At 48.7% G+C, this 13,166-nt stretch overlaps 1 protein-coding gene across 3 annotated transcripts in view; it reads right to left on the reverse strand.

Moving 5' to 3' along the window:
* SLC2A9 (solute carrier family 2 member 9) overlaps positions 1-13,166 on the reverse strand; it is a 231,573-nt gene that overhangs the window by 152,288 nt on the left and 66,119 nt on the right. For all 3 annotated transcript variants that reach the window (XM_027598277.2, XM_027598278.2, XM_027598276.2), the window contains one exon: positions 3,618-3,778. In XM_027598277.2, the coding sequence (XP_027454078.1) occupies positions 3,618-3,778 (161 nt within the window). The remainder of the gene's footprint in view (positions 1-3,617; positions 3,779-13,166) is intronic.

A 13,166-nucleotide genomic window follows, 5' to 3' on the forward strand; every position in this document is an offset into this window, starting at 1 on the left:
AGGATGTTTAGCAGCCTCCTTGGCCTCTACTGGATGCTGGTAGCATCCTCTAGCTGTGACAACCAGGAACGCCTCCAGATATTGTCCCCTGCTGGGGCAAAATTGCCCCTGGTTGAGAAGCTCCAAGGATATGCAACCTCACCCAAGTAAATGAGATTCAGGCCTGGGACTTTACTAGAACTACTGTTAGGAGAAGTCTGTGCTGGGGATACTGAGCAGGAACAGTGTCACCCTGAGCTGCTGGGGCCATCTTGCCCTCACCAGGGAGACAGCCCCTGTGCCCGAAGCCAACACAGAGTTAAGGCAGAGCTGAGAGACAGAGAAAACAGACAGGTGAAGTCAGCTGAGTTATAGTCCAGTTACGTGAGCCAGTTAGTTCTGTCTGGGCCCGAGCCAGTTTGGTTTGGGTTCCTGTCACAGGTGTGAGTGACATGACACATTCTGTAAATAGTATCTTCTGCCACCCCCACAGCCGCTCCCTTAGGTGGGCTTGCTTACCAGAGCTTTACAGATTTAAAACTGCCTCTTCTTGTATCTCTACGCCCCATCCCCCCATCTACAGTGCTTCCGGTCGCCATGATGACGCCGTGATGATGTGCAGAGTGAATTGTTCATGGCTACGCAGTGGGCTCGGGCTCCGCTGCTTGCCGCTGAGGCCCAAGTGCCAGTCACAACGCCTGGCTCCCAGTCGGTGTTCAAAAGTATCTGCCACATGGGCGAAAGTGGTTATGCAGCTTGCTCAAGAGTATGCCTGAGGATCCGATTTCAAAGCCCGAGTGCGTTTCTCCTCTGGTTATTTGCGCTGCTCTGCTCTGCTCTGCTCTAGAGGGAAAAACTAGATCCAATGCTAAGTGTAAGGAGGCCAACTTCAGTGCGACTAGAAGAACATATTCACAACCGGCTCTGTGAGTGATGGGCTGATGCACCTCAGAAAGAGCTCATGAAGATGGGGACAAAGATGACAATGATACTAACCGCCATAAGGTGGGCATCGACACCATGTCAGCCACTGAGATGTGCACTTTATATCCACTGTCTCATTTCATTTTCACATGACAACCCTCAGATGGGCCATTGCTTTATCTTCATTTTGCCACTAACCAAGCCAAGCTTGGAGAACTTGAGTAACTCATACGTGGCCCCCTGTGCTGTAAGTGTCAAGGATCCTCTACCCAGCATCCATGCACATTGTCACCATCCTGTCTCATGAGGGAAGAAGGGCTCTGTCACTAGAACCACGTAAGCAGGGGACTGATGACTCCAAAAGAGGGGAGGATTCAAGCAGAATTCTCCAAGCCAGAGACTCCAGGAGACAAGGAACTTGCACCCCAGATAATGGGGGTGACTCATCTCCACAGACCATTCCTGGCCCCTCATGTTCCCCTGTCCTCACCCCTCTCCCAAATCACAGACGAGTTCAACATGTTCTAACAAGGATCAGGCCCACCTGACTCTGAGGACCCCAGCTCCACCCAAATTTCCCCTCACCAGTCACATGTTTGAGCCCCTTCTGTCGGACCCCATCCTAACCTTGCACATTAAGCCCAGTCTCTTCTTTTTCCCCAGCAGCCCCCTTGGGAGACAAACAATGAGGCATCAAGAAGCAGTTTCAATAAATACCATGTGATAGGAAAGTCACAGGCTCTGGTCAAACAGGCCAGATCTGAATCTCAGCTCAACCTCATTCTTTGTCACCTTGGGCAAGTTGCTAGGCCTCTCTCGGGGCCTCAGATTCATCGCCTGTACAACAGGGGCAATAATACAGAGTTGCAGAAGTAAAGGAGGTATGGAATGCCAAGCACTGGTATGTAGCAGGGAGTGAATAAATGGTAGCAGACTTCTTTGGGTTTTGCTCCTTTTCCTCCCAACAGAGTTACTATTCAAGCCGAGACTTCATCTCAGTTCAACTTTTATTCCTGTAATGATGGAAAAAGGAACAGCCAGCTACCCGGGGCATAAGGACCAACACCTTTTGATAGAATCTCTCTCCAGCCTAGAACTCCTCCTTCACTTAGAAAATCACTTTCTTTGAAACATATTGTCGCTTTCCCATTCCTTCCGGGGTTTTTTTGCACCATGCTGTTTAGAGTTGCAAAGCCACTTTCGTTGCCTTCATTTTACATCCGGGAAAAGTGTCAGATGAGAGGTGAGGGGGCAAAGTCCCACATCACACACCTGGCAAGCTAGGTGTCAGGACTTGCTGGGCCACAGCATCCTGACACCGACTACTGTGGCTGTCCCTGTACCATCCGCTTGGGTTCAGAGCCTCCTTAGGGGGCAGCCTGGGGCTATAAGTGCCATGGCCAGATATAAGGCAGGTGTATGTGACAGGCCATAAATCCGGGGGCCAGGGGTGACTATATCTAACTAGAATAGACCAGAGGACTGGGGTCAGAAACTGGCTTGGGCCAGGGGTTTAGCCATCTGGGGGCCAACTAGTCACTTCCCTGTGGTCAAACAGTCACGGATTTTATAGTATGATTGCCAGCAGACCCCTACTCACGATCTGCTCGGCATAGTGGAAAGGGCACCGTGCTGTGGAGCTGGCTCCAACCTGAGCTTAGGCACTGTTTAAGCTTTCAACTCCATCCCCCATCCAAGACCCCAGGGAGTAGAGAAAATGAAAGAAGACCGTGTGTGTGCGTACCTGGAATGTTAGGGGACCTCAGGAAATGGCAGCCCTCACTCCACTATGCAATAGCTGTACTTCTCTGGGGTGCAGAGTTCCCATGTGTTACCTACCACCTAGAAGTGGCCTTAGGGTCAAGGAAGATGTCATGAATGCTGCAGAGACTCTATTTTTTCCCCTAACATCTCAATATCCCCCAGGAAGTTACAAGTGAAGAAACAGAGAAAAATGTATGGGCAAATGTACTGATAATCAATCTGATCTCAGAGAAGTCTTCAGGACAGAAATAAGTGAGAAATGAAGCTCAGGAGGTAAAGTGGCTCTGACTGCAGAGGACCCGGATGGGAAATTTCAATGTGAAGTGTTTGACACTCACTGCAGCTGTATTTGTAAAACAAAAGTTCTGAAACAACCCCAATGTCTATCCATGGGAGACTGGTTTAGTAAGTTATCATTCAGTCATATAATGAAACGTCGTCCTATGAGGACTTATCTGGAACACTCGCTAAGAGACTGTGCTGACTTCTCCATCTGCTCCTGCAGCCAGATCCATCTCCTCCCTCCCTGTCCTGCTCTGAGCGCTGGGAGCTGGTCCTCCTGGACTGTACCAGCAAGCCTGCTGGTGTTTCTGGTTTCTACTTGGGTTTGGCCAATGAGTGGCACTGGCAGCAGGTTGGACGGTGGGAGGAGAAAGAAGCCAGGCTATTTCTCCCCTACTTCCTCCCTGTTTGGACAATAGGTGCTGACATATCTCAGTCCACATAGCCCTCCACAACCTCAGGTCCTGCTTGTCAGCCCATTGTCCATGGTCTTCATTTCCTCCCTGACCTCGCGTGCCTTATCTCCTCCCCTTGCTCTTCTGGTACTAAAACATCCCCAGCTGGAATGTCTAAATGGAATTCGTTTGCCTTCTGGGATCCTGACTATGATACCAACATATTGTGAACATCACAGAGAGGATCCCCAAGCAGAGACAACCCCCACTAACCTCCCAAGAACTTTCCCGATCAGCTTCACCATTAAAGTCCCCACGAGTCCACCGATGGCAAATATGGACACTGTCACAGACCAGAGCAGAGTCAGAGTATCTGGGTCTATTGGATGCCCGTGTCTTCTTTCCCATGATTCATTGTAGAAGGACTTGATGTACTGAAAACAAACAACAAACCATGTTATTCCAACCCGCTGCTTGAAACTAGCCAGTAGGTAAACAAAAACAGCTTTTATAGGGCATTTTCTGCACACTAGGCATTTTGCTAAGTTCTACTTGAGCTTTATTTCATTGAACCCTTCTAACAAATTTTGTGGATGGGCCCTAGTTTTGCTTCATTTTGCAGATAGGGAAACTGAAGCTCAGAGAGACAAAGTGACTTGCTCACTAAGTGGCAAACCTGGAAGTCAAACTCAGATCTGACCCCAAACCTAGGGTAACTATTTATGCCCAGGCTTCTCCACCTCTGGTGCACAGCAGACCCAACTGGGAAATGTGTTAAAAATGCACATGCCCAATATAACAGAAAGTCTTTCCCACCTTGAGATAGACAAAGATACACCATAAAACAAAAACAAAATGCTCATTTGGGTTTCATCAACACTAAAGTGTTCTATTTTTCAAAAGACACCTTGAAAAATGAACAGACAAGCCACAGACTGAGATAACACATTTGCAACACATATACTATAAGGGACTTATATCCACAATACACAAAGAACTCTAACAAATCAATAAGACAAACAACCCAATTAAATGAGCAAAGGACTTGAACAGACTCCAAAGAAAATTCAAATGACCAGTAAGTTAATGACATGATGCTCCATGTCATTAGTCAACAAGCAAATGCAAATTAAAACCATAACAAGATACCATTTTGCATTGTCTAGAGCCCCATTGTTGTCAGTTCTGATTTGGTGGCTTTGGGATGGTGACTGCGTGATTCTGATGGGCACCAAGGACTGAGGTCATGGCACTAAGCTCCTCAAGGGAGTTCCATCCCCAAGATGCTCATAGTTATCCACTGATACTGAACATGGGCCCACAAACATTTCCAGAGCTAGCATATGACACTGCGGAATAAGCATAGGTTCTGAATGCACAGACCTGAGCCTGAATTCCAACACGATAACAATGTGCTAATGATTTAAACCAGCTGGACCTTTGCTTCCTTATCTGTAAAATGGAATGATGACACTGATGTCTCAGGGCTGTTGTGAGGGTCACGCTCGAGTTTGGAGCAGTGCCCAGTGCTTGGGTGAAGCTCACACAATCCCCAGGAGGATAAAAACTAACAGGTATGGCAAGACCAAGTAGTGATCAGCAGTGTACCCTCATGCACTGTGTTTAATTCGTACAACCATCTTGGAAAACAGTTTGGCATCATCTAGTAAAGTTGAAGATGCCCCAAACCTACAGCCCAGCAAATCCATTTCTAGAAAATTCCTCTAAAAAACTTTTTTCTACCTGCCCTAGGACATATTTACCCAAAATTCCATGTAGTATTGCTTACAACAGCCCTAAATGGGAAACAACCCAGATGCCCACCCACAATAGAATAGATAAATAAATTGTGGAATAGTCATCATATGAAACACTAGAATCACAAACATGAATGAATTACAGCAATGTGCAAACACACTTATAAAATCTCACACGCAAAATAGCATTGAACAAAATAAGCCAGAAACAAAAGAATACATATAGTATGATGCCATATATAAATTCAAAAATATGCAAATATAAATGTTTTGGGGGAATTACAAATAGATTGTAAAACTACAAAGGAAAACAAAGAATTATTGCAAATATCAGGTCAGTGGTCACTTCTGGGAGGGGTGGAAGACAGATCTGGGTGGGGCACCTGACAGGATCCTCTGTTCTTAATCTTCTTATTCTTAGCTGGGTGCTAGATTTATAATCATTCTTTCAACTCTGTGTGTGTGTGTTCGTGTATGCAGTGCATATGTATATATCTTATATATTCTTTTTAAGTATAATACATTCCACCAATCTAAAACTTTTTTTTTTTTTAATGGTGGGAAAGTATTCCAGGCAGAGGGAAAAGCATGTGCCATGATGGCATGGCAGAAGAAAGCTTACAGTGCCCGCATAATTGAAAGCAGGCCGGCGTGGAGGGTGGTGTAATGCGACAAGCAAGGGAAGAAGGGGCTGCATGGATTGGAGGGGCAGGAAAGGGAGGTCACGTGGGGCCTTGGAAGTCATGGTAATGAATTTGCCTGTTACTTGGACTTTTTGGGGGGAGAGGATGGAGGGGGAAACTACTGGAGGGTTTTGAGCAAGGGGGCGCATGGTGTGGTTTACATTTTTAGAAGACTGCTCTGTCTTCAGAGTGGCAAGTGAACTGGAAGGAAGCTTAGCAAGGAAGCTCGCACCGTGTTGGAAGGCACAACAGCGGTCCAAAGATCTCGGTGGCCTGGACTAAGTAGCGAGAAGGGGATGGATCCAAGATATGTCTCAAGAGTAGGTTGGACAAGACCAACTGGGTGACTGGCTCCAAATCTGGGGAGGGAGGGTGTTAGAGATGGCTAAGAGAAGACTGCCAGGTTTCTGGCCTAAGCAAATGGGCTGGTGGCAGGAGATGCAGGGAGGAGGGGTAGCATCCTCTCCCTGTGAGATACCTGTTCTCTTCCCATTCTCTCTCATTCTTTGGTTCCATAACTAGCTGGTTCGCAGCATGGAGTGAGGCCAGAATATACTATCAACGACTACAGCTAGTCTGAAAGATGATGAAGTTTCCACACCTGAATGCACACGACACTCATCATCCACTGATTGATGCAACAAGCATGACCTGAGGACTGGGACCTGAGCTGGACATAGAGACAAACCAAACGTGGCCGCCCAGACCTCAGAGATCATCCAGCCCACGGGAGGGGATAATGCATTTTACCACTTAGGGATGCTTTTGGCTGCACATAACAAGATATCTAAACTCAAAACAGCTAAGCAACAAGGACCCTTATTAGCTTACACAAGTGCAAACTCACAGGCGTGCTGAGCTTCAAAACTGTTGATCTGGTGGCTCAGTACCACGGCCGAGAATCCAGGTGCTTCCCTTGGCCTCACTCTGCTCTCCACAATTTTGACCTCGTCCAAAGCCTGCATCCACCCACAAATACAGGATGACTTCTAGAACCCCTTTTGGCCACATGCTTTCCCATTCAGGTGCTGGAGAGAGTAATCCTGGCCTCCCAAGAGCCTCTTGATGCTAAGATCTTTCCAGAAGCCTGCAGCAATCCTCTTTACATCCTACTGGCCCTGGTTGGGGCATAGGTCCCTCACTAAGCCAATCATCAAAGAATGGGATAGGAAATGTCACCTGGACCTCTGGCCCTGAATTCCATTTCTTTATCTTCTCTTCACCTTACTAAATGTGCCACCATTCTCTAACTGTTCAGTCAGAACATGTGAATTCATCCTTAATGCTTGCCTTTGATCCATACCCCTCAACTAAGCCACCCTGACTTATCCCTGTATTATCGGTTGAATTATGACCCCCACCCCCAAATTCACATGCTGAAGTCTTAACTCCCAGTATCTCAAAATGTGACCTTACTTGGGAATAGGGTCGTTGCAGATATAATGAATTAAGATGAGGTCATATTGGAGTAGGGTAGGCTCCGACCCCAATCTGCTTGGTGTCCTTATAAAAAAGGGGAAACTTGGACACAGGGCATTTTTATGGGCTGAACTGTGTCCCCCCTCAAAATTCATAGGCTGAATCCAATCCACAATGCCTCAGAATGTGAGGTATTTGGAGACGGGGTTTGACAGAGGTAACCAAGTTAAAATGAGGTAATGAGGTCATTAGGGTGGACCTGGTTCAAAATGACTAGCATCCTTATAGAAAGGGGGGACGTGGACACAGAGGCATGCCTAAAGGGAAGACGATGTGAAGAGGCACAGGGTGGAGACGGCCACCTGCAAGCCAAGGAGGGGGCCCTAGAACAGACCCGTCCCTCACAGGCCCTGGAGGGAACTGACCCTGCCAGCACCCTGATCTCACACCTCTCGTCTCCAGGGCTGGGAGAGAATAAACTCCTGTTGTTACCTTGTTTGGGCAGTCCCAGCAGACTGACACACTGCCTTATCTCCAAAACACTTGTCACCATTTAGACCACCCAAGCAGGTCCGGGCCCCCACCCCGCTCGCGGGGCCACCATAGCCGCTGCCCGCTCCGCTCACCAAGGAGCCGCGTGCTGGCAGTGGCTGGACATCAGTGCGGACCCTTAGTGTCCGTGTACTCTGTGGCCGCCTGTCACCCTTCGACTGCCCGGCGTCAGGAGCCCCTTCCCATCTGGGGGAGCTTCCCGCCCCACAGTCCTCGCAGGACACACAATCCATTCCTCACCACGCAAGTCGACGGCGCAGACGCCGGTTCTTCGGGCATCCCCTGCAGCTGGCCAGCGCCGTGCGGCGGGCGGGGCTGGCACTCCTACAACCGAGGGAGCGCCTGGGGACTGGGTCTGCGGCCCGCTGCGTCGGGGGGACCACCGTGTACTGTGCCAGCCGAGCACTAGCCGGCAATGGCAGCTCCTGGGCGTGAGGTGGGGTGTCACCCAGGCTGCAGAGCTTCTGGGCCCGGCTCACTAGCCCTGCCAACAATCCTGCGAGCTGCTGCCTATTTTGTCAACAACTCTTTTAGCTTCAATCAGACAAAATTGCTGTTGTTGTTTCCAACTGCTGAAATTCTACCCAAACACGGAAATTATCCTATTTCAGCCTCACGGCAACCTTGGTGGCAGAAAGCCTCATTGACAGATGAGGGAGCTGAGAGTTGCCAGCTTGCCCACAGTCACGGTCACGTGGCTGACAGGTGGAGGAGGGGAGAGTTGTGTGAGGTCGGCCTCACATCTGCGCACTCAAGGACAACTCCACTATCCGGCCTTCTAACTTCACAGTCAAGGTGGCGATGTTAAGCAGCCAAGTACAATGGTGCATTTATTGATTTAAAAGTATCAGTTAAGTCTTTATTATGATGTAGACACTCTGCCGGGCCCTGAAATACACGGGCGACAGCCAAGGGGCACAGAACATAGTGGGAGGGAGAATGTGATTAACTGCCAAGCGGAGGGCTGGAGGGGCCTCAGGAAGGCAGGGGTACAGGACCCCTAGGGGGACAGCGAGCATCCACAGGGTCAAGACCCTCGGAGAAGCTGGTGGAAGGAATGAGTACCCAGGACTAGAGAGGGACCTCTCCTACTGCCCAATAAGCAGGAGCTTCCCCTCTGCTCCCCCCTCCCATGCATAGAAGGTCATTCTTGGATGTGACCTTGGTCTCTACTGAAATCCCACACTGATCCAAGCAATGACAGCCACCTTGTAAGGAGCCTTGCTAACACCCACTCTAGAGAGCCTCTTAGCACTACACCTGCAGCAGGGACCAGTTTCCTAGAATCGATTTGCAGAAACTGGAAGGATGCTGTTGGGGAGGAAATTTTCTCTTCCTTTCCAGCATTCAGGAGCCTGCTGGGAAAGGGGAGAGCTTTCATATCACACACTCCTAGGTGTTGCTTTGGGCATCCCTGCAGAGATTTCATATCTCAGTTTGGGGAAGCTGGAGGATGGATGGAAGTCCCTGCAAAGAGCTGGAGAAGGCTGGAAGACTTGCAGCAAAGCCCGTGCCCCCTGCACAGACACATTTCTCAAACGTCCTGAAAGCTGGTTTCAAAGTGATGGCTTTAGTGACTAAATGTTTGTCTTCTCCAGGGATGAATACAGCAAAAGCCCAGATGAAAGGCAGCCTGAAGGCTTATGTGATAGTAGAAGCCAGGTGCTGAGGGCTGTTCTGCTAATTCATTACACAAACACTCATCAAGTTGAGGTCTGTGGACCTCATACGTATGAACGCTGACTTGTACTGCATAGGACAGAACAGGTGCTTTAGTAAGCGTTTGTGTTTTAAATTGAGCTTCTGCTATGTGTCGGTCACCATGTAATGATACAAATATGTAACCCACACATATTTACAATGTGCCATGCACTATCCTGAGCACTGGATGCATAGGAACCCATTCCACCCCCTCCACAACCCTATGAGACAGGTCCAGTTTTTGATTTCTCTTTGGTCAGATAAGGAACCTTAAGGATGCAGCCATAAGGGGCTTTTCCCAAGGTCACACCATCGGCATGTGGGAGGGTCAGGATTCAAACCGAGGTCCTTGGACTCCAGAGCCCATCTCTTAATCACCACTCTACTCCAGTTCAGTATGGAAAAGACAAAGGTGATCATTTCAGTACCTCTGTTGCACAATGGAAGACTGGACTGGGGAGAAGAGGGGACATAGAATGAATACTGGTTGACTGCTAAGTACATATCCTACATCTATATACCTCATCTTGTTTAACCCTTGCAGCCATCCTGTGAAGGTTCATTAAGGACAGAAAACTCTGGTGTTGAGAAATGCATCTGAAAGCCATACAGAATCTAGTGGAATACAGAGCTGCTGCCCGCCCCCCACCGCACCCCTGTTCACAATGTCTGGGCTCTCCTCTTCTTCCTGGCCACACTGCCAGGTCACATTTCTCAGTGCCTTGCATCTGGGTGCGGTCATATGGCTACTTCTCACCAAAGGAGTATGAGCAGAAGTGATGTGTGTCACCTCCACCGAGGTATTGAGAGTATGTGTGCCTTCTCTTCACTCACTCACTCATTTTCCTTATAGTCTGATCACTTACAGAATAACCAGCAGAGGCCTCCAAAGCCCTAAGGAATGGTGGAGCCACTCAACAGAAGGGGCCTGGGTCCCTGAATGACTTCACGGAGCAGAGTGCTTCTGCCTACCTGCTCTCGATGGTGGCATGGCTGAGACATGCACGTTCACTGTGTTAGGCCACTGAGATTTAGGGGTTGCTTGTTAGAGCAGCTACCCTACCTGAAGACAATCCACCTGACTCCAAAGCCCATGCCACGACAATCACTGTACCACAAGTCTTTAAGAAAGAGGTAAGATTTCAACAAAGTCATAAAGAGTGAGTAGGAGACATGAGCCTTCAGCTAGAGTTTTCCTTTTATGTTTTGGGAAACTTGTAAGACTCCATTTGAAAAAAGTATTCTGCAATGAAATATAGTTTTAAGCTTACTTGCTAGCTAATCTCTAGGTCCCATTTGGGCCTATTCATGGATTCCACATTGCACTTTTCTGTTGGGTCTCTTTCCAAAAGGCCCATTCTTGTCTTTCTCTCTTGGCTCTACACCCCTGTTTCCTAACCACCAGGGGCCCAGGTTCCCATCCTGTCTTCTAGATACAAGTGTTGCAGGCCCTGCCTTCAAGGAGCTTCCAATCTAGTAGAGACAACAGTAAACACACAGTTATAATGTGGAGTGGAAGGAAGCACGGTGATGGCAGGAAGGAAGCGGAGAAAGACCGTGGACACCAGGCCATGCCATGCTCACCACATCAGGTGAGCAAGAAGGGCAAGTGGGGGTGGGCTTGGGTTAGACAGTGGTCAACAGAGGAAAGAGAATCCTCAAAGGCCCAGAAACTGGTCATAACTGGCCTTGACTCTCAGCCTGAGGAGTCCACACATAATCGTGTGGGCGCCGGGGAGCAGTTGGAGGATCTGAGCATGCAATCAGGAGTCTGGGCTTTAGAAAATTCCCTGTAGTTGCAGTGTGGGGGTTGTTTCAGTAAGTGTAGACTGGAGGTGGCTGGCCCAGCCTGGAAGAACCTGAATCTGGCAAGGGATAGTGAGTCGAAGAGAATTCTTTCGTGAACTCATCCAGGAGTATTTATATTATGGCGAGTACTGACTTGAGCCTAAGCCTCAAAGAAATAAATAAGAGGTTACATGGTTAAAACTAAGGAGACTGCTCGAAGAGCACCACTGAGTCCTCTGTGATGTCCAGCAAGTGGCTCTGCCTCTGAGGGCAGCCTTCTAAGTGGTGAAGGGCCCTGGAATCCACTTGACCCAGCTCTGTCACCTCTCTGCTGGGCAATCTTGAGTGAGTGACTTAACCTCTCTGTGTCGCAGATTCCTGATCTGTTAAATCCTTTTCCTCCTTAAATAGTTCCCATGAGGATTTAACTCAAGAATGAATACAAAGCACAGAGCTAGGTCCACACGAAGCACACAATACAAATCAGAAGTTGGGGTGGCTGCTGATGGTGTCGAGACCATTATTTCTGATCTGTAAAATAAAGGGCCTGGATTTGTTTAGTTCTCCGGCCTATGAATCCCATGAATAATTAACCACCAGCTCCCCAGCCAACAACTCAGAGGCCAAGCTTCTGGCAACAAATTGAAAGCACACAATTCCCAGCCAGGAAGACCGGCTTAGAACACCTCCAAATGACGGCAGGAAATTGTCCGACAATGCGAGGCAAATTACCTCGTAGCCTGCTTTACAATATTAATATTCCTTACGGATTCACACAGAGCCTGTCATGAATTCATCTAAAAATATTCTCAGGAGGGCTATACAAGTACACATAAATAGCACACTTTGCATTGCCTCATCGAGCAGGCCAATGCCCATAAATCTTTCGGGGATTTGTGAGGGCAGTCCACACCACTGAACACACTGGCAGAGTCAGGAAAATGGTATGGAAGTCCTTACCAAAGTGCCCACCGCCAAACTAGGCTCCTTGAAGTAAGAACGACACAAGGACAAAATTCCGCAAGCCCAGTAGTGCCACCTGAAGTCACCTGACTAGCAGAAGGTAAGGTCTCCTGTGCAGAAAAAGTGAACGTATCCAGCCTGAGATTGCTCTCCTTGAAGGGTCTGCGGGCAAGGTTGGCCCTAGGGCTGGTGTCGGGAACTTGGATTTCAGGAGGGCTCCCACCATTCCCAGAACTGTTAACAGTGGCTCACAAACCCAGACTATGCAGGGTCTGGTTTATGCTAAACACTGCTTTGTTTCTGGGAGTCAGAGGCTGTGCACAGGCCCAGCAGAGGGTGCCTTGGAGACCAGCCTCTAATAAAAACGCTGAACTCAGTGTCTGATGAGCTTCCCCGGTGGACAACCTTCCACATGTGTTGACACACTCGTTGCTGGAGGATTAATGAAGTGACTTCACTGGGTGAGGACTCTGGAGGTTCGCTCTTGGCTTCCTCTGGACTTTGTCCCGTGTGCCTTTTTCCTTTTGCTGATTTGGCTTTGAATTCCTTCCCTGGAGTAAATCCCAGCCCTGGGTGGAGAGGAGTGAGTCCTGACAGGCTGAGTCCTCCTAGTGAATTATCAAACCCGGGGGTGGTCCTGGGGACCTGACACAGCTCCCAGCCCTAAGGACAACATCCAGGTCCCATTCGGACTTGGCTTGATGATTACTCTGCACGTTTGTGGTGGGGTTTTTCTCGCCACTGTGAGTCTCCTGGAGGAGTTCAGTGAACTGACTGGGTGAGAAAAAGGCCTCTGTACCTGAGACACTGGAGTATATTCTACTCCCACAGCTGGCTTCCAGAAAGAAAACTAAACCCGATGAAAGAGGACGCATCAATTGCAAGCAATAGTCAGGCAAGTAAGACTTCCAGAGCTTTCTGGGTTCTCCTGCCAACCACTTTTGCAATGTGGCGGCGGG

This window comes from Zalophus californianus, chromosome 2, assembly GCF_009762305.2.
Source record: "Zalophus californianus isolate mZalCal1 chromosome 2, mZalCal1.pri.v2, whole genome shotgun sequence".
Lineage (NCBI taxonomy): Eukaryota > Metazoa > Chordata > Mammalia > Carnivora > Otariidae > Zalophus > Zalophus californianus.